This window comes from Nothobranchius furzeri, chromosome 9, assembly GCF_043380555.1.
Source record: "Nothobranchius furzeri strain GRZ-AD chromosome 9, NfurGRZ-RIMD1, whole genome shotgun sequence".
Classification (NCBI taxonomy): Eukaryota; Metazoa; Chordata; class Actinopteri; order Cyprinodontiformes; family Nothobranchiidae; genus Nothobranchius; species Nothobranchius furzeri.
Genome location: NC_091749.1, coordinates 46,232,565 through 46,258,592, shown reverse-complemented (window position 1 = coordinate 46,258,592; position 26,028 = coordinate 46,232,565). Strand labels below are relative to the sequence as shown.

The 26,028-nt window shown below is 41.5% G+C and overlaps 2 protein-coding genes across 5 annotated transcripts; one reads left to right on the top strand and one right to left on the bottom strand.

Moving 5' to 3' along the window:
• The first annotated feature begins 131 nt into the window (after window positions 1–131).
• LOC107381779 (cytoplasmic polyadenylation element-binding protein 1) lies at window positions 132–14,019 on the top strand. Of its 4 annotated transcripts, none has more exons than XM_015953655.3 (12): window positions 132–226; window positions 436–607; window positions 2,062–2,283; window positions 3,188–3,417; window positions 7,159–7,411; window positions 7,496–7,609; window positions 7,893–7,982; window positions 8,476–8,612; window positions 10,643–10,841; window positions 10,929–11,023; window positions 11,092–11,172; window positions 12,630–14,019. In XM_015953655.3, the coding sequence occupies exons 1-12, from the start codon at window positions 212–214 to the stop codon at window positions 12,738–12,740; spliced, it is 1,719 nt and encodes a 572-aa protein (XP_015809141.1). In that variant the 5' UTR covers window positions 132–211; the 3' UTR covers window positions 12,741–14,019. The 4 variants fall into 4 exon arrangements, with proteins under 4 accessions (XP_015809141.1, XP_015809140.1, XP_015809142.1 ...); XM_015953654.3 differs by having other exon boundaries at window positions 7,893–7,997; XM_015953656.3 differs by lacking the exons at window positions 132–226; window positions 436–607 and adding an exon at window positions 1,325–1,888 and having other exon boundaries at window positions 7,893–7,997.
• A 4,524-nt stretch (window positions 14,020–18,543) lies between these two features.
• LOC107381778 (small ribosomal subunit protein eS17) lies at window positions 18,544–24,036 on the bottom strand. Its single transcript, XM_015953653.3, has 5 exons — window positions 23,893–24,036; window positions 22,768–22,919; window positions 18,931–19,036; window positions 18,755–18,820; window positions 18,544–18,651 (listed from the first exon to the last, which is right to left on the bottom strand). The coding sequence occupies exons 1-5, from the start codon at window positions 24,019–24,021 to the stop codon at window positions 18,574–18,576; spliced, it is 531 nt and encodes a 176-aa protein (XP_015809139.3). The 5' UTR covers window positions 24,022–24,036; the 3' UTR covers window positions 18,544–18,573.
• Between the last annotated feature and the right edge of the window lie 1,992 nt (window positions 24,037–26,028).

Genomic DNA, 26,028 nt, shown 5'->3' with positions numbered 1-26,028 from the left:
TCACGTGACTTCTTTAGGCCGCGTGCACTTGTCGTGCCCTTTGATGTGGATCACGTGACCAGACGGAGGTCGGAGGGGGAAAAAACCACAGTCCTGCACACGTTTACCAAATTAAGCTTTAATTAGCTGCTAGCAGACTTCATAAATATGTCCTGTCGTTTCAGTAGGAGGTTGTTTTTGTGGCATTTCTTTTAGGCTGGCTGTCCACATCATGGCGTTTTCCCTGGTGAGTCAAACACAAAAGCGTCAAGTTTAGTTTAAATATTGAAGGTCAAAGGTTAACACTTGAGGGCCTTTACGAATTTCACAAGGAGCAGCCCCTCTGGTAATTCTCCAACAAAAATAAATGGCCCACGCAGAAATAATAGTTAAGTAACTTTGAGTTATCAATAAATGTTCCCAAGAAATTTTCCTGTTTGAATTCGTTTGAAACAGAGAAGCGATGTCCGCAGGCCCGAAAGCCCGGAGACCGACTCTCCAGCGCTGTCCACCTGCAGCAATGCAGACATCTTCCGCAGGATGAACACCATGCTGGGCAACGCTCTGGACTTCACCGGCGTGTGCACCACACCCAACAGCACCAAGCAGAAACCAGACCTGATGTGTGGTAAAGTCCTCCCGATGTGTGTGTGTGTGTGTGTGATTAGTGTTCAGGCCTCAAATATTATCCCGAGAAACTGATTAACAATAAGCTCATGTAAAATAGGAGAAGTAAAGCATTTAGTCCAAAACAAGCCTCAGCAGTAAAATAACTTTTATTTAATTTTATTTTTTGGCTCATAAATTTCCAACTGTAAAAGTTAAGGTTTTTGTTGTTAAATTAAATGAATAGAGGAAAGAACCCAAAATGAGGCTAATATTTCCCACAATTCCAAAGTTTTTGTGGTATTTGTCAAACGATTGCATCCAGGTTTGTAACGTATTCAAAAATTTGTGCCAAATTAAGTTAATCCAAAGTAGTTTTATTATTGCAAAGTCTCTTCCCGATGCAGCCTTTTTTTTCCTCATGCTTCATCCTAAACTCTTTGCAGCTTGCCAGCAGCTGATTCATGCTGAATCACTGACCCGCAGCATTGCAGCAATGTGGTTGCTTTTACTCAAGTAGTGAGGTTTGCCAAGAAATAAGCCCAGTATAGAGCCTGCATCCCAGTAGTTCTGCAGTTCCCGGACTTGATGCCACAGCTTCATCTTTAAACACGGCAACAACGGTGTTTTACTTTAAAGAGGAAAGTAAATTTGAGCTCTGCTCTGATCTAAACTTTCACTGGATTCTGCTCGATATTGCTGAATCAGGGGAGTCTGTAGCAGCTGGAAGCGTTCCAGGTGTGATGGAGGGGAGGAGCTGGCGGTGCAAGTCGGCTTCGTCACGAACATCTGATCAGTCAGCTGATTCAGATGCAGCAAGGCTCTGCATGCTTGTTTCATCAGTTTTAGTAAAAAAATAGTCACAAAACACTGATTGTTTAAAATGTTCCAGAGGATCTTAAGAGTCTGAAGTACTTTTAACAGTCTGCTGAGTCATGCACTCATGCTACCGCCCACCATGCTGCTGTAGTTCTGCCCCTCGACTCCTCCACCTCCCTCCCCTCCTGCCTCTCTCAGCTTGCTCAGGAAACCAGGCTAGACGGTGAGCAGCACCAGCACTAACAGTGGCAGCTGTCGTCCCACTTCTCAGACGTGAGCCGCCTTCCAGAGAGGGAGGACTTCCATCGAGCCCAAGGCTTTGACAGGAATTTTTCATTACACAGTTGTTAGACAGGGGGGTGGTGGGGGCTGATGTCATTAGCTGGGGTGTGTGAGTGCATCAGCAGCCATGTCACATGCTGCTAGGTGGGTCAGTGATGCGGACGGAGATGCATGGCAGTTGCACCAGGCACAGAGGCAGCAGGTTAGCCGGGTAGTGAGGTGGTGAGGGGCAATGTTTCTTTTTAAATTGGTTATTTTCGAAAACTGTTTGCCGACCTAATTCTGTCATTATTTTTCTAACACGGACTGATACAACACTTTCTAACACTTCTCCTTTTTCTATTTGGTACACCATCTGTTAACTGGATCCAAAAGAGTCGGAGTTGGCTGCAGTGGGCAGCAGGAGGATGCTGTTTCCCAACTGTGGAGGTATTCCCAGCCCCCAGGACATGCCTTCATCACGGGGCTCTTCGGACGTCTCGGACCTGGGCCTTGGCCTCCAGTCTCTCCGTCTGTCTGGATGGGACAGACCATGGAGCAGCCAAGAGTCTGACACGCATACCCCCCTGTCCCAGGTTCAGACTAACTCGTCCTCCAGTAAGTACCAAATGTCTTCTGTTCACCAGTCAGGTTGGATGTTTTCAGAAAGTTGTAGCTGGCTTTTTATGACCCAATTTACCTAAAACCTTCAGTAATGTTGGACTGGTTCACATCACTCTACTGGGGCTTTTTTTGAGTAAGAGCAGGCTGTTGCATTAGGAAGGATGATGTGGCACTTTTGCTTTGCTGTCTACCAGAGCACGACACAAGCCTGAGCTGCTCTGTTCCTTTCCTGTCCCTGTCAAAACAGTGGGACAAAACTTTGATCATTATTTTGATGTGGAGTTGAGTTTTGGAAGAGAATCGAGTTCCAACATCGGTTTTGATAAAACTACATGTCTTCAGAGAGGTACCACCAAACTACAAGGTTTTCTCGCATGTTTCTGACCCCGTTTGGCTGCAGTAAATCCCTAAACCAAGCTGGTTAAACTTCATTTAGAGGTGTCAGAACTGGGCCTGAACTAAAGTGGGACGGGGCTTTGAATGCAGCCCACAGCGGAATAATCCCCTCCTGTTAACTGTAACAAACCAGTACATACCTGTTACTGGTGCCAGCTGACTGTATATCAGAGTATCCCTGAAGGAACTCCGGTTTGGTAACACTTGATGTGGTAAATTGGTTTTAAGATTGTAAAGTTGGAACATTCTTTTCCAAAAGAATCTCTTCCATGTGGAATAGTGTTTTGGATCCATCTCCTCGTCGTTTGGCTCATTTTCTAAATCTATTTGAGTTGGAAAGATGGAATGTTGAGAAACTTATTCCTTCAGCTCGTCGGGCGACAGATCAATGCCGCCTTGTAGACTCGGCATGCACATCACTTTTTCTTCAACTTGCTCAGCTAGCAGAATTAACCCTGTACACGAGCTTTCTTGGTAACACTGTAAATGTTGTTTTCCTCAGTGCTGGGTTTGCTGAACAGTCCCTTCAGTAGCATCCTTGGGAAACCCCCTGGGTGTTTGCCCCACGACTCCATGAGCATGACTGCTGACTTCCTGGAGAAATTTCCAGGCATGGCTCGGATGGCAAACAGACTAGACTCCAGCTCTTTTTTGGACTCTCGCTCCAGCAGTCCTCAGGACTCCGAGACCAGCGGCATCAGCTCTGGCTCGGACCACATCTGTGATATGCTGGTAAGACGCGTGCTTCAGTTCCTGTTTGTTGGCTCATTCTGGTGAGGGACACTGGTTACTTCTAACAGCTCAGTTTAGTGTGTAATGGCACTAGCCAGTAAGTCTACAGCTCTAAGCTAAGTTTGGGTGTTTGAATTTGAACAATTCCAGCTTTGACTCAACCTATCAATTCTTGACAAGAGGCAGGATCCAAGATCTCTACTTGTTTTATGAGCCAGCTAATCATATGTCTTGATAAAAAGGTCTTAACTTCTCCATGAATTTTAAAAAGCTTCTTGAATGGGAGCTCAAATGTCTTTAAGATAACATGAGTCTGTTTTCATTTAAAACTCTGGTAGATCATGTCCAGGATGACTAAGAATTTACAGTTATGTCTTGATTAAAAGTAAAACTGAAACACTTAGTCACAGCTATTGGTAACTAACATAAAGTATTAAAAGCTCAACAGGCTAAATGGTGCAGAAAAGCATGAAATCTAACAAATTGGCATGTTAGATCACCAGTGTTGGGCAAGTTACTTCAAAACTGTAATGAATTATTTGTTACCCTCATTTTAAAGTAATTAATTACATTACAATATTACTGATTTTGAAATGTAAGACATTACACTACTTTTGCATTACTTTAAGTTACTTTCACCAAAACAACTTCAATATGAATCTGGTAATCTGACGCTCAGTGAGCTCATGACATATATGTGGAAAGTGATGTGGTGTCTGAGCTAGGATTGCTGTTAAAAACAGTCAGATATAATAACAGGGCTTTAAAATGATTGTTTATTAAATAAAAGCAACAACAATCTGTACTCAACATGCTGCCGTCTTATATTAACTGAGCAGGGAGTGAGGTGGTGGGGGCTCCAAGCCTATATTTGCCTTGGTCCCCAAATGCCTTGATACGGCCCTGGATGTGGGACTGACTTCTGGGGTGATCTGATTCCATCACATGTATAAATATTAAATGCTTATATATTATTGCTTTTCACTGGTAAAAATGTGTTTTGGGGATAAATCTACCTACTTTTTTCTTTTCAAGCACTTTGTGTTGTTTTCTTGATTTTATTTGAATAATTTCCGGCCCTTTCTCTCTCTAACCTTCCTGCATGCTGCATGTTCTCTCAGTCTTCCAGTAAAACTGTTTCCTAGATTTCCTACGTTCTAACTAATCAGCCAAAGGGATCTACTGAACGCAAAACACAAAGCTTAATATGCGCTGCGCTCCAGCAGCAATGAGTTGAAATCACCGGCGCACAGATTATGAACTCTGCTGAAAAGTACATGAAGTACCAGAGAATATGGGCTGATATAAACAATCGCAAACTAATTACTTGGTTTTGGTGCAGCGATTTTGTGAATATAACAGCGGCCGCGCGCAGGACGCAGCTGGAGTATTTGAGCCGTTACCGCTGCGTCCTCTCTGCTCATAGAATGCCGCAAAGCGGAGTCCATAAGTGACATAATATATGTAGATACTGGATCTTTTTTCAGGCTTCCTGCAATTTGAATTTTTAGGAAACCCACATCTTGATTCTGGGTTTAAAAATGCGTTGTAATTACTGACAATTGTACTGAGTAAATATTACCATTTTCTTTCCCCGTAATGCCTTACATTACCACATGACAGCAAAAAGCAATGCATTACAGTAATTAATTTTGTACCGCGTTACTCCCAACACTGTAGATCACTAGAGGCACGACTAGTTTTTCAGGTTATTTGCTTTCTGACTTTCACTGTGGAATTGTTATCATTAAATCCACTGTTGTGTTTAATGAACTTCCTCTGCAGAGTTTTGTTGCAGGATGCAAAGTTTACATCACTCTTGAGTAAAAGTTCTGCGGACATGTGTTTACATTTTTGCCGCTGCACATGTGCGGTAAGAAGGAATTTAAAGAGATGTGACGCTGCACACCTCTGCAGGCTGTCAAGTGTAAGAGACAGTTGATCCGTGCTGAAATGCAACGTTGGGTTATTTTCCACAGGGACCGGCAGCCAGAGACCAACTTTAACATACCTTAACACATGTTACATGGTTGCGCAGCAGCACAAACGCTTCTGGCAGATTCTTCTCGCTGGGATTTGGTGGCATCTTCTTCCAGTTGGTGGACTGGGAATCAAAATTAAAAAAAATAAATAAAAAGATAATTAAACACAGGAAAAACTACTTGGTCCTGGTTCCAATCGATGTTCGATGCTCGGTACTAGCTGCTGCTGCAGTATTCAAATAGTTTGAAACGGATTGGCTTCTGCTGGAAATTGCTAGCCTAGTGAACTAGACAAAATTCTTGCTTTGCAAAGTTTGCAAAGTTAAATAATACATTTCATTAGTCTGGCTTGCCAGGCTAGGGAATTGCATCTGCAAATGCCAGTTGTGCTATTGGTTTTTAAAATTGTAATCTGTTGACCATTGCATTTTATTTTATCTTGGTATTTGTGCACTTTTGAGCTTTTTATAAAACTGCTGGTGATGCTTTTTGTTTCCATCTTGGTCAGTTGATGCACCATAAACCTTGTTGCCAATGTCTGGCTTTTAAATGCAAAGAATTAGGGGTGTGAATCCAACAACTCATGATTCAATTCTGATTCTCAGGGTCAAGTTTATATTCATTCATTCAATCTATTCTCTATTCCATCGATACTCATACGAACAAAAGGATGATCTACTTAGGTTTGAAATTTAAGTGTCTGTGATGTAGCGGGCCACGAATGTGATGGCTTCCTCTGGAGGTCCATGCATCACTTGCAAGAACGATGCAACGGAAGCCTTTGACTGAAAGGGTACTTGCAGGGAATAAGCTAGTAAATGCTTGGAAATGCCTTAGCTAATGAAACTTGGAAAATCTTTTCCAGCATTGCCACAAAGTATGAAGGTCAAATAATGGTTCAGCATTACCGACTCTAAAGATTTAAACTCATCAGATTTATGACTGCTTCAGTCCGATCTGAAAAAGGAATTGTGAATATTCTGCAAGGCAAATTCAACCATCTTAGAAGCAGCTTCATCCCTTTTAGTGCATTTTGTCATTTCAATTCCCAACATCACTTTAGATTGAGGTGTACTCTCTGGAGATGAATGGGAGTTGGGGCAATCTCCTCATGCCCATGTACTCGGCTGAAAGGTGGTTCTGTCTGCTGAAGAGGTGACTTTAGTCGGTTGACATATTGGCAAAATAATTGCTCACAAAGCACGTTAGGAAATTGCTCTGATTGCACACTTGGTACATCCTCATCAGAGCTTTAATTAGTCTGCAGATGTCAGTTCACTGCTGAAGGTGCTTTTTAGTTCTAGTTCTTCCTGCATGCATTCGGAGAATAAAACTTATGGCTGTCATCTTAGTGCAACACATAAATGGTAGGTTTAAACAAGGATATGACCTTTATTCCTAATCCTACTCCAGTTTAACTTATTTGTATGTTTACTTCATGCATTATGGGTTTAAGGATGCACATGTATATACGGGCAAGTAACATGTGAGAATTGACAAAAAGTAATTCATGTTTTGTGAACCCCAGGAGTAAATGTTTGGCAGGTTTTGATTGAATTATTGTGGCAAGTGACCTTGTTTTTAAAAGGACTTATTTTTAAAACCATTTTCTCAATGCAGCTTGTCCTTTTCTATCTGAATTTCTGTTTAAAGCAGATATCTGATGTACCAAATTTTAGGCACGTTCACATTCTTAATGGAAAACTGTTTTAATAAAGTTTTTCATTCGCTGGTAACTGATGAATACGTTTTTCTGCAGTCCACCCTGCGGATTTCCCCTCCCCTGCCATACCTGTCCAACATGCAGAAGGACTTGCTGAGGCTGGGCTCCCGTCTTGACCCCCAGAATTCTAGCACTCCGTTGACCCCGCCATCCAGCTCCATCCTTGCCTCCTCAACCATTTCCCGCCGCTGGCGCTCTGGCTCTTCGTGGCCGGGTTCGGAGCTACTGGACCAGTCGGACGATGCGTTCAGCATTGAGAGAGAGGCCCGGCTGCACAGACAGGCTGCGGGTATGTTTGCTTTACATTCGGATGGCTTTCTGACTCTTACCTTGACCCAAATTTGACATCTCTAACTACTCTTGCCTACTACAGCTGTGAATGAGGCCTCATTCACTTGGAGTGGACAGCTGCCTCCCAGAAACAACAAGGATCCCATTTACTCCTGCAAGGTCTTTCTAGGTGGTGTGCCCTGGGACATCACAGAAGGTATCTGGTGCTGCTCAGTTACCTGAGCTTATCCAACTTTAATTTTTTGCTGCACAGCTTTTAACAAACCTCCACTTTATCCAAATAATGAAGGTTGACATGCTTCAAGAAGTTTTAAATCAGAGTGAGTAAATGAACTCTGACGTAACTGCATAAAGAAAGCAAAGATCAAACCTGATTACAAGTGTTGGAGGGAATTTATGGAGTTGTTTTAGCCTTCAAACTAAAATTATGGATTTATGTATTCAAATGTCCATCTCTGCTCCCTCATCTCTTGTTTCAGCTGGTCTGATCAACACCTTCAGTGGCTATGGCCCTCTGACTGTTGAGTGGCCAGGTAAGGATGGGAAGCACCCCCGCTGCCCTCCTAAAGGTAATGTGGCTAAAGGTAACAACGGGCTGGTAGGCTTTTTTTTTTCTTCCTGGTTTTAAGGGGTCACTGTGGTGAGCACCTGGGTTTAACTGGTTCTGGACTCGTCCAGTGGTGATTGTGGGCTCAGACCATGGTGCTAGAGGCAGGTACAGGGCTTCTGTAGAAGTTCTGGTTGTAATGGGTTGGAGACCTTGAGGTTTCCTGGTCCCCCCCCCCCCCCCCCCCCCCCCCCAAACCTTTAGATTTTGTTCGACACGTCAATTTTATTTTGTATTTAATTGGTTTTACTTGATCTTCATTTCAGATTAATGCAGTTGTGAAATTCATGAATTTTGACTTGAAACACAATGTTGTCTCAAAAGATGAAAAAGTCCTGCCATCTCTTCCCTGAAGATGTTTATAGGTTGTTTTGATCTGGTGCCATGGTGTTTTCAGCAGATGTGAATTAAGAGTTTTCTACCTGTGACCTAACGGAGTTTACTTTTGTCTGTAGGCTATGTTTACCTGGTGTTTGAGAATGAGAAGTCTGTGCGGGCTTTGCTTCAGGCATGCTCCCAGGATCCTTTTCACCCAGAGGACAACAGGGAATACTACTTCAAGATGTCCAGCCGAAGAATGCGATGCAAGGATGTGAGTTGATTGACATTCTGAAATTATGGTCTAGATGAGCGATTGACTGCAGGGTGGTGGGACGCCTTCTTGTTGGGTCAGGTTATTTACTAGTCTCTCCTAGTCCTCTGGAGGGGGAAGGCAGAGTGTGGGCAGTCCGTTTCTCTGTAGAGAAGCAAATAGACTTGTTTCCCTCTGAATGTTGGAAAATTTTGTGCTTTCAACTAAGGCAGCTGATTTGGGGAGGCTGATCAAATTCATCATCCTCTTGAGGTAAATGACTCACTAAGCCGATGTGGGACATTCTTGTGAAATGTGACTCCAAGGCAGCTTCTTTCAATTCAAGTTTGTTTATATAGTGCCAATTCACGACAAGAGTTGTCTCAAGGCACTTCACAGTAAACGGGTTCAGTTCATTAAGCCAATCAGTAAAGTTTCCCATATAAGGAACCCAGCAGATTACATTGAGCCACTGACTAGTGTCAGTCTTTACAGCAATCCTCATACTAAGCATGCATGCAGCGACAGTGGAGAGGAAAACTCCCTTTTAACAGGAAGAAACCTCCAGAGGATCCAGAGGATGAGCAGCCATCCACCTCGACTCACTGGGGATTGAGAAGACTGAGTAGACTAGCACCACACACAGCTCATGCAGGGGTCAGCAGACTGCAGCTCTGGAGCCAGATCTAGCTCTGACTTGACTCTTTGTAACAAAGTAAAACTCACATGAACCTTAGAGAAACGATAGGAAATGGTGGTTTTTATTTCATTTTGCCACATATTTCCTCATCTTGTTTCCTCAACAGAAAAGGCTAATGTAAATGTACTGCCAGTGTTGTTGCAGTACTGGAACTAGCTAATGGCTGAGTTTTAACTTAAATGCATTTGTAGCTTTATTTTATTAGCTCGCGCCATTTAAGTTACTTTTGTCTAAATTGAGCATTTGCTGTGAATGCAGAAGTTCTGTAATCTTTTAGAAACTCAGATTTTTTTTGGGGGGGGGGGGCATCAAAACATGATTTATAGAAAGTTGAAGAGGAAAAACTGGAAAAGTACAAAACTCTTTAAAGTACAGGTGCTGTCTTGAAATTAGAAAATCGTGACATTTTTTAAACAATTCCATTCAAAATGTGAAACTTGTATATTTGTTCATTACAGACAGATTTTTTTTTAATTTTGATTATAACTGACAATGAAAATCCCATATTTAGAATCTCAGATTATTAGATTATCAATTAAGACCAATGCAAAAAGGATTTTTAGAAATGTTGGCCAACTGAAAAGTATGAGCATGTACAGCACTCAATATTTAGTTAAGGCTTCTTTGGTATGTTCTTGCTGTGTCCATTTTCCAGTTCTATTTTGGTTCTTTTTTTTTTTTTTTTAAACAAAAGGTTATTTTACCTTGCTGAGTTTCGTTTGCCGACTGCAAAACTTCCGCTGATGGTGGCGTCACTTCCTACTCTGACAACGTCCTCTGCTGCCCGCGGATTAACGTTTATATTGCTTGTGCACTTTATTTTTTTTATCACATCTTGTCCTTCCCTTCACCTCTACTAATGTGCTTGGACACAGAGCTCTGAACAGCCAGCCTCTTTAGCAACGAACTTTTGTGTCTTGCCCTCCTTGTGCTAGGTGCCAATGGTCATCTTTTGGACAACTGTCAAGTCGGCGGTCTTCCCCATGAATATGTAGCCTACAGAACTAGACTGAGACCATTTAAAGGCTTTAGCAGGAGTAAAGTTAATTAGCTGATTAGTGTGGCACAAGGGGTCTTCAGTGTCAAACCTTTTCACATTCTAATATTCTGAGATACAGAATTTAAGATTTCCTTTATCTGTTCTAATAATCAAAGTTAAAGAAATTAACATTTGAAATATCAGTCTGTGTGTAATGAATGTAATGTAAAAGTTTCACTTTTGGAACTTTGTCATGATATTCTAGTTTTGAGTTTTTTCCTTAAGGCACCATCCAGTTCCAACAGTGTTGTCGTAAATAATACTATACATTAAACTTTGTCTATAAGCTGAATCCTCTGTCTTCCGCTGCAGGTGCAGGTGATACCCTGGGTGATCTCTGACAGTAACTATGTGCGCTGCCCTGCCCAGCGTCTGGACCCTAGTAAGACTGTGTTTGTTGGTGCACTGCATGGCATGTTGAATGCCGAGGCGTTGGCCAGCATCATGAATGACCTGTTCGGAGGAGTCATGTATGCTGGCATTGACACGGATAAGCACAAGTATCCCATAGGTAAAGTTGCTGCTAGTGTTTAGTGTCTGGGGCAAACTTGAGTGTTTGGATTCTTGTTCGACTTGAACATAAGCTCTACTTGTGCAGGCTCCGGACGTGTCACCTTCAACAATCAACGCAGTTATCTGAAGGCTGTGTGTGCTGCGTTTGTTGAGATTAAGACTCCCAAGTTTACAAAGAAGGTAATGGGATGCGTTTATGGCTTTAATTTGATACGATGGCCAACTGAATGCTGTGACATTTCCTTCAGGTTCAGATCGACCCATACCTGGAGGACTCCATGTGTCAAGTTTGCCTCCGTCAGCCTGGACCTTTCTTCTGCAGAGACCAGGTCAGTGATAAATCAGAAGCATGCTTGGCATTGGTGTGATTCTTGTGTCTTAAAGGAGAGGGCTCTGAAAATGTGTTGGTTCTAATGGAACAAAGCTCGGACCCATTTTAGTAGAGTAGGAATATAGTTCAGTTACTTTTGACATTAAGCATATTTGACCTAGATACTTAATTAGGTGCAGCTGTGATCTGATCAGCCACTTGGTAGCACCGGTCCTTGTATTGAATGAAGCCTGCATTGAACTTGACTGCAGAAATCATAGAAATTGGACATTATTGCCAAGCAATATAAGAAAATGCTAAATCCTTTCATTGCAGATGTGATTGAGGGCATTGAAAGTGAGTCTGTTGCACTGAGTCTCTTAGGTTTTTCACTTTAAAGATGCACTTCAGAAGAAGTTTAACTATTATAAATTGGAGTTGTTTGTGCAGAGTTGCATGTGGTGGCTTAGGGTTGTCACGGTAACCGGTGTAGCGGTAAACCCTGGTAAAAAAGTTGACAATGATAATAACAGTGTTTTTTTTAATATATATCGGTGGATTACCGTAGGCGCGGTGACCCTTACCAGCCGTATCATCTGCTGAAGTTGCCGGTGGCACATGCGCACTTTGTTGTTAACAACCAAAACTTTCTTGAATCTAAAGCTGAAATAATGGCCAAAGGAGGAGACGGCAGCGCTCAGGACACTTATCATCCCTCAAAGACAGTCGGAAGTGCAGGCACTTTTTGGATATTTGAAGAATGCCGAGGGACAGTTGATAGAAGACGGCTATCCTGTTTGCAGCACGTGCAGAAAAAGTGTCTGAAGGCAGCAAAGCTTCAAATCTCATGACACATGTGCGTGACCATCACCCACAACTCTACAGTCAACGCAAGGCAAGCTAACGTTAGCGTTTTAGCTAAAAATGCGTGATCCGAGGATTTGGGTTGAGGGAGAATGCAACGAGTTGCTATATAAAGCAGCCGCAGCGCTGCTACCTGCATATAAACAGTGTCGCGGACACCCCCATGTTGAAATGACGCTATATTGGCATTTTAAAGACTAAAGGGGAAATATGTAAACAAATAAACAACATGATTACAAAATGACACATTTTAGGCAAAATTGAGACACAATTTGAGGACAATATTTTCCGGATATACAGGGTTTATTTAGTTGTTTGAAAATGTAACACGTTTAAAAAAAATACCGCGATAATACCGAAAACCGTGATAATTTTGGTCACAATAACTGAGGTTAAATTTTCACACCGTGACAACCCTAGTGGCAGTAAATGAGCACCCATAAGAAATTTAACTTAAAATCAAGAGAATTATTTTCTCAATACATTTTAACAGATGGCGCTTATTTGCTGCTTGAATAACTATAAATCTATTTAGATTTGATTGACCTTTAGCAGTAAAATAAACTTATAAGTTGAAGGTGACATGCATTCTAAGTTTCTGATCTTATACAGGCCTGCTTCAAGTACTACTGCCGCTCCTGCTGGCACTGGCAGCACTCGATGGACATCTTGAGCAACCATCGGCCCCTCATGCGCAACCAGAAGAACAGGGACTCCAGCTAGAGCAGAGGGATCTAGACACTCTGCAGGGTCAGAGGAGGAGCCTCTACAGAGCGAGGCTGCCCGCCGGCGAGAGCACGGGTGTCGGGCGTCCCTCGGTATGGGGGCACTGTGGCACTCCACCAGGCACTGGGGTTTTCACTGTAGAAAATGTTCACTTTTGCACTTGCTACTTTTTTGCTGTTCACAGTGGCACTATGCAGTGACCTTGTTGGGAATAAACAAGGGGCCCTTCACACTAAAAGCATTTTCTCAGACTTGTGGCCAGACAAAGTGAGAGTCAGCCTAACGTTATGAGGTGGACGAAAATGCCCTTTGTTTTGATTATTTTTGTTTAAATGTGTTGCATAGTGAAGAGCAATCACGCAAGTCTCATTGCCATTCATTGGCAAATGCCATACAGTGCCTTTAAATTTTTATTTTTTCCCCTCTTCCCTCCCCTTATGCCAGTTGGCACCAGTTTTCCTGTACAAGCCAACTGGTTTCTTACTTTTGGGAGTTGAATGTTGGGCTTCATTTAACCAGTCGCATTTCAGACATTTTTACGCAGTTTTTTACTAATTTGTACACAAACGGTTTTAAGTCATAACATGAAAATTTTGAACAATTATATAAGGTGGCTGTTGATGGGAAACCCCCCTTTTTATTTTTTCTTCATACATTTCAGTGGCTTTTTTTATTTGCCTTTCCGTATTTCAGCTGAATGGGCACAAAATGTTGGATGTAATACTTCTGCTCACTTTGATCCAGTTATTAAATATTCATCAGTACTAGTGCGTCAATTGGTAATCCACTGCTTCTAGAGCACTCAATAGATCCCATTTGAAACTGGAGTCATTTGACTGTTTACTTTATTCCCTTTCCCCCCACATTTTAATTTGCACGTGTGGAGAGGTGGCAGTGGTTTTTAATCACTTTTGTACATTGATGGGGGACATGCCTGTTAAACCTGCTGCTTGTTTCCTGTTTGATGTAAGAACTTCCACTTAGCTGATTAACTATCCAGAACTTGAGTAGACCCCCCCCCCCCCTTCTATAAATGATCCCCTCATTCTTATGCCATTTAACCTTCCTGTTCCAGTTGGATGTAAATGCATACGTTGTGTGCCAAAGACGAGTGTCTTTCTTTATTTGTTAGGTTTGTCATGCTGAGCTTGTTGTCTTTTAGCCCAGCTGCTTTTTAGAGTTTTGAAAGTCTACCTCATTGTGGTCTGCCAAGTTTGCTGCTACTTAATTGTGGAGTATGTTCAGATTGGGCACAATAAAGGTGTTTAAGCATTAAGATGTCTGGGCTCCAAATGGTTTGTTATTTCAGATGTGCATTTAAGCTTTTCAGTTTTACATTGGTATTGATTCTTTATACAGATCAGGATGGTCTTGTTCTATTTCAGTTTTGCTTTAGCTGACCTAATTCACTTGAACATGAACAAAAACAAAGATGATTTTAGACTGCAGAAGAAACAGGGTGGAGTCAAACACTGTTTGCACCATGGGAGAAGTGGAGGTGATTGAGGAATACAAATACCTTGGAGTTCACCTGGACAACAGACTGGACTGGAGAAAGAGCAGCGAAGCCGTTTACAAGAAGGGACACAGCAGACTGGTCTTCTTGAGGATGCTTAGGTCCTTCAATGTCTGTAGCAAGATGCTGCAGATCTTCTAAAAGTCTGTTGTTGAGCCATCGTCTGTTGGGGTAGTAGCATCAGAAACGGGGACCTGAAAAGGCTCAACAGCCTAATAAAAAAGGCTGGTTCTGTTCTGGGGACGACTGTGGAACCACTGGAGGAGATAATGCAAAGAAGGATTCTCCAGAGAATCAAGAAAATGATGGACAACCCTGAGCATTCTCTTCACAAGACTGTCCGACAATGGAAGAGTGTCTTCAGTCAGAGGCTTCTTCAGTTTCGCTGCAACACTGACCGCTACTGGATATCCTTCCTGCCAACAGAAATTGTAATATACAATAACTCTTTGATGTAGTAGCTCAGAATAAGTCATCAATTTCCCTCTGGGATTAATAAAGTATTTTTGAATTGAATTTAATTATCCATGGTCGAGACTATTTCACCTTATGACATTATGCATCTGAATTTCAGTGGATCTCTTTGAATGTAGCAAGTTCTGACAAATCTTGACCGCTTAAGTTTTAGAAAACATTTTCTTAATGGGCAGACTGTGAAACTGGGCCTCTCGACTAAGGCTGTTGCCCCCACGACCAGACTCCAGAAAAGTGGAAGAGAATGGATGGATGGATGGAAACTTTGAAACTAATTTTGGCTTTTGTACTTGGAACTGGCTGTCAAAGTGTGCTGTATGAAAGCTAAAACTGCAAAGTCTACTTTAAAGTTTCAGTTCTAGAACATACATTAGATGTATAAATGGGAAAAGGTGTAAGACAAATCAAAGCATTGTAAAATTGTACAAGTTACTGTTAATGTGGCTATTGTCAACTTTTTTTCACAAACACCCAAGACCATCTCAAGTAATGTGTTCACAGAACATTCAACACATCAGTTAATTGAATACCCATCCTCCAGAGAATGTAGCCTGGCTTGCCAGACTTGTCCTGCTTAATTCTGCACAGAGGACGAGTCTGGCAGGCGAGGCTAGAGATTAACAGGAAATAATTTAAGTGTATTTGCAGTTTTTCTCCATTGGTTTGGCTCATTTCTTGAAACAGAAATTACATTTTCAAACTTCTAAGATCATTTGGTTAACACTTAGTTTTGCACAACACTATAGATCACCTGCAAAAGCGAACATCTCTTCCAAAACTGTTCACTCATGCTTCAGTCTAAATCCATTTCTCATTTAAACAGTGTCTCCAAATTGGCAAAGATCCTTCTCAATAGCTTTGGCTCATTTCTCGACACATCGGACATTCTCATCATTCTTGGTGCTTTCGTCAAAATAAACCTGGATGGTTGATCACATGGTTTACCTGCAAAAGCTCATATCTCCCCTAAAACAGTTTACTCATGTGTCAAAACTACATTTCTTTCTAATCTGAATAGTCAGTGCCCCCAAAATGCATTGTCCCTTTGGCATTGTGTGAGTACTGCCAAACAAAATGTTTAGATGTTTGTCACTATGACAGAGGACCAACAATATACAACCGAAAAGAGTAGCCTCCAAGGTTTGACATCAGAGATTGCACTCACACTACCAAGGAAACTATACCCATTTTTATTCACACGCAAAGAAAGTTTCATACATATGTAAAAAGAAAATCTACATTTTCTTCCTCTTCCTTGAGGAAGAACTTCCCCTTGTCAATTTGCTTGGCCATGTCTATCCATGTTCAGAGATCGGACTTCTTCAATGAATTTAGGCAGGCTGGACACCTAAAAGGCATATTGCTGCCAAAACAACCACCCTCACTGCTGAGTCTGCACAACCCATCACACACAACAAGCACACGAACACTCCCCACCCTGTACACCACTCACCCACCGCCAACATAACACCCCCTTCCCCCCAACACACACCCCTACCCCACAGGGAGGCTTACCCCACGCTCATTCCCCCTCCCTCATCAACATCCACCACCTTGGGCAACTCTCGGTCCCCTGTAGACCTAGAGCTCCCAGTCCCCCGCAAGCACGTAGTCCCCCAAACTTCCTCAGGTGACACGTCACCGAAGCCCAGAAAGGCCCCTGTAGCCAGTCACCTCGCGGGCCACATCGGACACATTTGATGCCACATGCTTCACCCTCTGTTCGTAAAACTAGAAACGTAACTTACATTTTATTTACCGTCAGAAGGCGGGAAATTGCCCAACCCCATCCCAGCTCTCTGATTGGCTGAGAGATTTCAATCATCTTCTAGCTAAATTAAAGTACACACCCACACATATGATAAATCAAATTGATCATCTTGGTCTAATGAATCCATCCATCCATTCATTACACAATCTGAGCATATGTTAATTTATCGGTTTCAGATATCAGCAAGTTTCTAAATTCACAGTTCAGCTAATTGTGAAATTTTTACTATTAAACTATTCTTACTCAAATGCCAGGTGTGTAAACATTAACTGTCTAGTTTTTAAACAATGTTCAAAGATTTCAGTTTTCTGTTTAGCATTTTTTTTTTTTTTGCCATTCTTCACCTACATTATGAGCTTTATTACACTTTTTTTCAGCTACTCAGCAGCTTCAGCAATCCGTTTCTGAATTCGGCTTATGCTGCTCATTTCGCAGTTCAACTAAATATGAAAATTAAACTGTTAAACTAGTCCTACTCAAACAAGTGTTTAGACATTTTTGCTGTCCAGATTTTTAAATAATGTTCAGATTTCAGTTTTCTGCTGTTCTGGATTGTTTTCTCCGTTCAGTTTTTGTGCTTTATTTACATCTTGGTGCTTTTAGCTTCTAAATCTTTCAAATCATTCAGCTCATAACAGTTTTGCTTAGTTTCAGCTTCACTTGAGCTATTCAGGAGCTTCAGCAATTAGTTTCTGAATTCAGCATATGATGCCAATTTCACAGTTCAGCTAAATGTAAAAATTAAACTGTTAAACTAACCCTACTGAAATAACAGGTGTTTAGACATTTTAGCTGTCCAGTTTTTTTAACAATGTTGACAGATTTTAATTTTCTGCTGTTTTGGATTAGTTTTCTCCATTCTTCACTTACTTTTTGTGCTTTGCTTGTTGCTTTCACATCTTTCACTACATTCAGCTCATTTGACAGTTTAGCTTAATTTCAGCTTACTTCAGCAATCAGTTACAAAATTCAGCATAAGCTGCTAATTTCACAGTTCAGCTAAATGTAAAGATTAAACTGTTAAACTTGTCCAACTAAAATAACAGTTGTTGAGACATTTTAGCTGTCCAGATTTTTATACAATGTTCAGATTTCAGTTTTTTGCTATTTAGGATTATTTTTCTCCATTCTTCACTTTGTGCTTTATTTGCTTGTTAGTGCTATTTGCTTCTACATCTTTCAATACTTTCAGCTCATTTTGACAGTTTTTCTTAAGCCTGATTTATGCTTCTCCGTCTGCATCAGCGCGGAGACACGCAACGCCATTATCTGTCCTTGCGTAGGGCTCCGGCAGGCACGCAAGTACGTACGGAGTCGAGCCCACTTTTTTAAACATCTGTCGAACGAGACGGATTACGCAAGCTTGTGATTGGTCAGGGCGCTGCTGTTGTCTACAGCGCTGCTATTGCGCCCTCAAAAACATTAAGAGAGCCGAGGATAACTAGCGGCAGACACGGAGAAGCTTGAAGAATACCTCGCGAAAAAACTCTAAAAACATGAACATTTAATTCCCCGTGACTGGAGGAGTGGAAAGATGCGCAGCAAGCGTTTTATTTGTGGATGGAAATGACAGGAAACGTGGGTTTAGAGGTGGGGAGTGCATGAAGTGGAGGAGAATGAGAGACAAATATGTCCGTGTTAAAAGTCTCTTATATACACAAAAAACACAATATAAACACACTATCTTGGACAGATACATGACAGGATACCACAGAACAGCGCTACGCCCTCTGTGGTCCTGCCGGGCAATTGCTTTGCAACACTCCAGGAGACGGAGAAGTATGAGAGCAAAACGCTTCCGTCAATCCGTGCGTGTCTGTCCCTTGCGGAGCTGACGGAGAAGCATAAAGCTTTAGTTTCAGTTTCAGTTCAGCTGCTCAGCTGTTTCAGCTATCCAGTATTCAAACAGCATTTCTGCAAGAAATGCAAATTTTTCTAGTACCGTTATCAATGAAGCACAAACATTTCTCATCTGAAATCTAAAACAGTTATACCTCTTCTAAAGAATGTCCAGGGTAAAAGAAATACAAATGAGCACATTTAATAATTTCATCTCTTTATTTAACTTATCACAGCCCTCGTGGCGTTTTGAAGTTCATTCCGATGGTTGGCTGTGTTACTTGAAGCTTTGAGAGGCCACCGAAATCCTGCAGGAAAAAAGCAACAGACTGAAAGTTACTTATCCAAGGCTTCAGCTTAAAGAGTGTTTTAAAAACAACAAGCATGTCCTGCACATTTAAAATGACTCACCATCATCTTTAGCATTTCCTTTGTGTCTGGATCCACTTCAATGAGCTCCTGGTCCAGAGCTGAAATCTGCAGGATGAGAAACAAGATCACTGTAGAACTAATATCATAACATGAGGAAAAATGGGCTTACATGCCAGTTGCAGCTAATCTGCAAAACGACTCGTCAGTGAACAGACCTCTGGGACGTAGTTGTCCCTCCTCTCCCTCTCCTCCTCCTGCAGCTTGATGGAGATTCCTCTGACAGGACCACGTTGGATACGCTTCATCAGGTGTGTCACGTACCTGAGAAAACAAACAGCAACACAAAGTTTATTTTAAAAAGCTAACAGGTTAGTGATCACATTTACAAAAACACAATCGAATTAAAAGCCTGACTGGAATAAAAATGCTTTATGTGAACTCACCACAGAATACTATGACCCTATCATACTCACTATAACCTTGTGACTGAGATGGGTGGGTTTTGTCAAATGTTATTCCGATCGCCGCTCACAACTACACGTCTGTTACGTCATGCATAGACATACCCTACATCTGCGTTTTCACAAGCTAGATAAAAACATGGCGATTATTCTCCTGTTGTCTCCCCTCTTCATCATATGCAAAAGTTTATACCGTTTGGCTCGCTGATGTAAAACTAGGGCTGGGGGATATGGCCTAAAATCAATATCAGAATCTGTCGAGGATTTCACCTCGATAACGATAAATGGACAATAACTACATGTATGCGAAGAAACAAAAGTTGTCCACTACATGGCGCTGTCGCATGTAATATGTGAGTCACATTTTTATGAGATTCAAGGTGGTACAGTAGCTTCTTAAAGGGACATGAACGTTGCCAACCTACACACATCTGTTCATTTTTTTATTGTCAAACTTATTGACATGAGAAAAATGATCTCAATAAAAGTCAGAAATTTCAATAACGATAAATTTTCGATTTATTGCCCAGCCCTAAGTAAAACCGTGACCAGAAAACAAATGTCTGAAGAACATTGTTCTCAACGCACACAGCCATGTTTGTGTTTATGTCTACGGCCCGTTTCCAGTACGTTAGGTAGTTACTGGACACGTCAAAGCGATCTGCTCCGATTAAACGTGTAACAGATGTAAACAACCGTGTACACAGTCAAATTCTAATCTGAACTATGGCTGGGCAATAAATCAAATTTATCATTATCAAAATTTCTGACTTATCGAGATCATTTTTCCCATGTCAATAAATTTGATATTAAAAACATGAAAAGATGTGTGTAGGTTGGCACCGATAATGTCCCTTCCTTTAAGAAGCTGTACCACCTTGTGTCAACTCAAGCTTTTGTTTCTGTGCATACCTGTAGTTATCATCCATTTATCATTATCGAGATGAAATCCTCAATACATCGTGATATTGATTTTAGGCCGTATCACCCAACCCTAGCCTGAACTATTATCAGATTCAAGACATTTTGCACAGGTTAACATGCCTACTGTGCTTGAATCTTTGGTACAAATGTCCATGTTGATCTGCGCTTCAAAGAAGAACCTAAATCTGTTGCTCTGGAAAATTAGTAGACATTTTTACTGACTTGCTGCTGTAAGGATGAGCAGATACCTAAAACATCTATTAGCCAACTGTTCTGCCAGAAAAAGCCACACAGCTGCTGTGAATAAAACTTCCTTGTCTTAAAAGGAAATATTTTTGGTTGTACCGACGGTCCATCCTGTGCGACTGGTCCCATCACATCCAAACCAATGAGTGGGCATGAAGTCCTACAAAAATCTGCATTTATTTTCACTAAATTTGCTGATTGTCCCAAGCTTTTGGTTAGCAGCATCACATCAACATTTATGAACACATTTTTATTCCAGTTTGAGACCACAGCACAACTTATTTAACTGGTGTTTACGATGGATTTATTTTAAATTCAGCCAGAATTCTGATAAAAGCTGACACCAACAGCAAGTAGCCAAAATGGTAAATGGCCCATATTTGTATAGCACCTTCTTGGTGTTCCACAGCCCCCCAAGGCACTTCACAACACAATCAGTCATTCACATGCTGGTCGTGATGAGCTACGATTTAGCCACAGCTGCTCTGGGGCGCACTGACGGAAGCGAGACCGTCGAATACTGGCGCCACCGTCTCTCTGACTACCACCAGCAGGTAAGACAGGTTAAGTATCTTGCTCAAGGACACAACAGCAGCATTCTCTGGTGGGAGCCGGGATCAAACCTACAACCTTCCGATTACTGGACAACCTGCACTACCTCCTGAGTGAATAGTACTGGGATATTTATACAAATGTTTTTGTTTATGCCAACCCCTTTATAACACTTTTATAACATTGCATGCAGCTTTCATCTTCTAGCACACTTGGATCCACCCAAACTCCAGCTGAACAGCGCTCCTACAAACACACCAGCCCCCCCAAATAATATTTACACCTACACAAACAAAAAGCTTAACTTTTTGTTAATAAATTCCCACTCCTGTTTGTTATTCCACATAACTAACATCTTTCAGGTGGAAGGATAAAAATCACCTAGCAGCAGCTTCAGCAACACCTACAGCAGGGGTCGGCAACCTGTTCCCATCAAAGAGCCATTATTACCAGTTTCCCACAGTAAAGAAAACACTGGGAGCCACAGCAGCCGCGGCGTTGTGGGCGGGGCCTACCCTCAGACAGCAGAGCGCTGCTCACAACAGGTGACAGCAGCCAGTACCGGTCGCTCGTGTACGTCAAAGTTATCTTTCATAAGAAGATGATCAATAAAACAATTTATATAAAACGGATCCAGAAGTTGTAGCCCGTCTCTGCCGACAATATTTTGATATTTTTCACCCTGTTGGTGGTTTTACTGAGCAGGTGCCACTTTTGTCATACGCTTCTTTTTAAAACATGTTTAGACTGTTCAGAATACAAATCCAGGCTCTGTCACGTTTGATTGTTGTAATTAAACTTTGTAGGTGGGGAAGGTCAGAAAAGGATCCGATCATTTTGTTTTTCCCTCATTTACAGTGACGGAGATAACGGCGCAGTGCGCCTGGCTCTGGTGTTAATCAAGTTCAATTATATATCTTTGCAACAATTTTCATAAGAAAACAGAAAAGTTAAAAGCAGGGCTTGTGTTGACCGGACAGTTCCCGTATTTGGCCGTTTATGTTGACGGAGAAAGAATAGAAAGAATTACCCCGACGCAAGCAGATGAACTGACACTTTATTCTACGCACATCACAGACGTAGCTAAATCACTCAAGAAAAGATTCCCATCTGAACATCTGAGCTGGACACCGCTCAGCGCAGCTCACTGTCAGCGCGTACATAAGGTGCACAGCGACCTGAGGATGTGGAGAGGGGCTTGGAGCGCGTCGCAGAACCAGTGTGCATGCGGGAAGATTCCTCCCACTGAAGTGAGTGTTTTCCAAACCCGGTCTCTCAGAGAGACTTGTCACTTAGAAAATGTTCCCTGATTATGAAACTTTGGCGAATAGTGCTTGTTCCTGTCTCCAATGTGGCGTCTGAGGAGAGTCCCAGAATCTCACATCCTCTTCAGCTCAGAAAGCGCCTATGATTACGCACAAGCGTGAGCCGTCAACCCGGTCTCACAGTAAGACCGGGTTGGACCTGTTCAGGTTTACGCAGACAATCTTTACATTTAGAATTGGCTTACAGATGTAAAATTAATGCAGTAAAATATAAAGCATTTTATTTAAATATCCATTATTTTACAAGCACAGAGAGCCACATCAGATGGATGGAAGAGCTGCATGCGGCTCCAGAGCCGCGGATTGCCGACCCCCGACCTAGAGTATGGGAACTAGAACAGTGCAGAACAAAGCATCGATGGAGAGTTAACCTGATGAACATCTGGGTTAAAGGAGGAAGTCTCCTCCTGTTCTTAAAGGTTTCCTCCAAGAACACTCATCACTTCTAACCAGCTCGTGTGTGTGTATCAGGAAAGAGTTCACCGACAACAAAACCATCAAAAAGCAAACCACCTAATTACCAAACTAGTTCATCTTTACGTACCCTGCAATTTTGTTGCGCAGTGGCTTGCTGGGAATGATGGCAATCTCCTCACACACCCTCTTGTTGACGTGGAAGTCATTGCCCAGACGGGTGTAGTATTTCTCAATGATGACCCTGGAGGCCTTCTTGATGGTCTTAGTCCTGACGCGTCCCTGAAGATACCATATTTAAATAAAACATCACCAACAAACAAGATTATATATTTAAACAAATATAGCAATAATGCAGGCAGCACGGTGGTACTGCTGTCTTGTAGCGAGGTCGCACAATTGAATCCCAGCTCCCAGCCTTTTCTGCATGGTTAGTAAGCCTTGTCCATGCAAGACAAGATTTCTGACCAAAAACGTGTATGACAGGTTGATTGATGACTAACTGTTCCTATGTGTGACAGATTGAGGGATTAAACGTGTTCAGGGCGTCCCCCACCTCTCACATAACTGAGTGAAGACACCAGCTCCCTGCGACCCGACTGATGAAGCAGTTAGATGGGAGATAATGAGGAAATAACCCCCGTTTTACACATTATTCAAAACAGCAAAATCCAACTTCTAGTGGCTTTATTTTGTGAATTAAAATAATGAGATTCTGCCCTGGCTGGGAAGCATGACCTCTGAATGATAAAGGAGCACAGCTACAACTGTAAATAGCTGCTAAAACCACAAACTTACACCCAATGGCCTTTTGTATTGTTAAAACAATGTGTAAAAATTCCGTCTTCCTGGAATGTTAACCCATTTTAATGCTATTAAAATAAATAGTTTAACACATAAAATACATGACAATGAGCTTTGAAGGGCTACTTAAAATATAATATGCTAAAATCTTTTAACTGACGCTATGACTTTTTTTTACTATAATCTCGTCTGATTTTCTTTAGTAACCCTCCCGCTCCAAAAACAAAAACAAAAAACAAAAAAAAAACATGAAAAGCACTTGAATGTATTCCTGAACGAAGTACAGTTTGGGTTTTAAATACGCATGAGAATATCGAAATCCGTTTGTTATTAAATCTGTTAGTTTCTGGGGGGCTGGACGCTGTTTGTTACAGCTTGGTGGAAACGCGGATAAAGAGGATTGACAAGGATTGTTGTGAAAAGCTGGAAAAGCGTTTGTGTGTGTACCCACCATATTGACTCGGCCCCGGTAGAAAAGGCTCTGCAGAGAGAAGGACCGGAAGTTTATAGAGACCAGCTGCAGTGCTACAACAGCGGCCCCTGGTGGCAGGAGGAAAGAACAATCTAGGAAACAACGCATCAAATAAAAAAAAAAAAACAGCCTTTCGGCAACTAAATAAAAACAAGTGACTAACAAACACAGTTGAAGGTTTCTTTTCAACCTCTTGGATACTAAAAAACTGCAGTAGCTCAGTTATCTGATCAGATATACTTTGGTGGAGAGGTAGTTGCTCATAAAGAATAGTTTTTATTTATTATGGGACATCTTTGTGAGGATTTTCCACGTTTTAGCCATGAGATGCTGAAGTATCTTGTGTAATAATGACACAAAAAACTATATTTAGTCATTGCCTCATTCATTCCACGACAAATTGTTAAACTAGACAGAATAGATGTGTTTTCTGGAGAATTTTTATCTTAGAATAGTACAAAGTTAAAGAATCTCTATAAAACCTGGATGAAGCAGAGGATTTTTGCCATGAGAAATGAGGAAAACCTTCATTCACTTCCTTGAAAACAGGAAGCCGACCAGCACAAAGATGCAAAAAGTGCCCCTTTTCCTCAAAGACACACAAACATGGGTTTCCTGTTTTCATCTTTAATGTAATTTCTTTTTTTTTTAATCCATATAAAATCACAACCAGTCAGAAAAAGTGGAGAGATCTTTTATTCTACATAAAAAGGGTGCAAATTGGAGTTTCCCTTTAGGTGTGGAGGGAATAAAAAGTGATCTGTAGAAGGTTCACATGAGACATTGTATTGTATGAATCCAAGGACACAAAAAAAGCCATCTCAGATAAAAAGGAGCTTTACCTTTCTGCAAATTAAAAACAAACCATAAAAAGAAAAATTGTGGGTCCTTCATTCTTGAAGCCCTTGACTAACTCATTCAAATACATTTTGAAGTGACATTCATATTTCAACACAATATTTATTTACAGTTTAAGGATTTCTCTTAATCATAGCTCTAAAAAATGCTGAGGGGAGGATAGAATCTTGGAGCTGTACATTTTGATTTTCCACAGTCTGAAGAAATAAAAAAGAAATATGAGACTACTTTTTATAGAAATTCCCAACAAAGACTACAACTGTGAACTCTGTACAATTTACAGTTCAAATAATCATCACAATATTGCAGTAAATATCACCCCCCCCCCAAAAAAAGAAAAATATACAGTAAATCAAACAACTCTACAGTACAGCAACAAGAAAAAGTGCCAGAGAACCCAAAAAGACTTCAACCATTCATTCAACACACTTAAGCGATGTGCACACACACACACACAAAGCCATAAACACAACTTTGAAAAGAACAGTGAGAACCAACAGGAACTGTAATGGAATGAGTCACAAAAGACTTTAAACAAGTTTGGTTAAATGTGGACTGGATGCCATGACGTCTCACTGACCCAACACTATAGGAGTCTTACGTATAAGAGAGGCTCCTCGCCGTCTCCTGATAAGCCATGCAGATACAGATCATAGAGTACTCCTATAACGCCCTGCAATAGGCTCACAGAGTTAAACGTAAATACATCAGAGTAATATATCGATAAATATCAGTTCAGCTACAGAGCAACATGACACATGGCGTAAAGAAGGCGGCAACGTTTTAAAGACGATTTGTTTTATAAATTCAACCCATATTCAAAAGGATTGGTCCATTAAGTTTTTTGCTCTCCTTGTTGGTGTTATGACAAAAACGAATAACGTAGGGAACAAAAGTGGAACAATTGTTTAAACACCTTCTGTGACAATCTGCAACACTGCCCGGTACAGCACTGAACCATCTGCAAGTTGACAAAAACATGAATGGACAAGGACAAAAGGTGGAGTGGAAAAACAAAACATTCAGCGTAGCATTTTCCTGGCACAGGTAAAAGGCGTGGGTTAGCTAGTAGTCTCAGAAATGGCACTCAGGGAATTCAGGGGGAGCTCTGAAGGCTATTTAGTCTTGATATCCATCTCACTACGTGGGAAAACCTTTAGCTTTGTCGTCAAAGAGCAGCAGCGACGCAGTCCAGCAGCCTCTGATGATTGTGGAGAGAATTACAGATAGCTGATGTCAAAGGTTTGGCGTTCGATA

Bases quoted from the DNA above. Each gene is read 5' to 3' on its own strand.
- LOC107381779 (XM_015953654.3), top strand. The intron at 608-2,061 runs GTAAAGTCCTCC...TGGATCCAAAAG, and splicing joins GAAACCAGACCTGATGTGTG to AGTCGGAGTTGGCTGCAGTG. The intron at 7,610-7,892 runs GTATCTGGTGCT...CTCTTGTTTCAG, and splicing joins GCCCTGGGACATCACAGAAG to CTGGTCTGATCAACACCTTC.
- LOC107381778 (XM_015953653.3), bottom strand. From the start codon at position 24,021: ATGCGTTGTTTCCTAGATTGTTCTTTCCTCCTGCCACCAGGGGCCGCT. The intron at 18,821-18,930 runs GTCTGTTCACTG...CTCATCCTGCAG, and splicing joins GGGACAACTACGTCCCAGAG to ATTTCAGCTCTGGACCAGGA. The intron at 18,652-18,754 runs GTGAGTCATTTT...TTTTTCCTGCAG, and splicing joins AGGAAATGCTAAAGATGATG to GATTTCGGTGGCCTCTCAAA.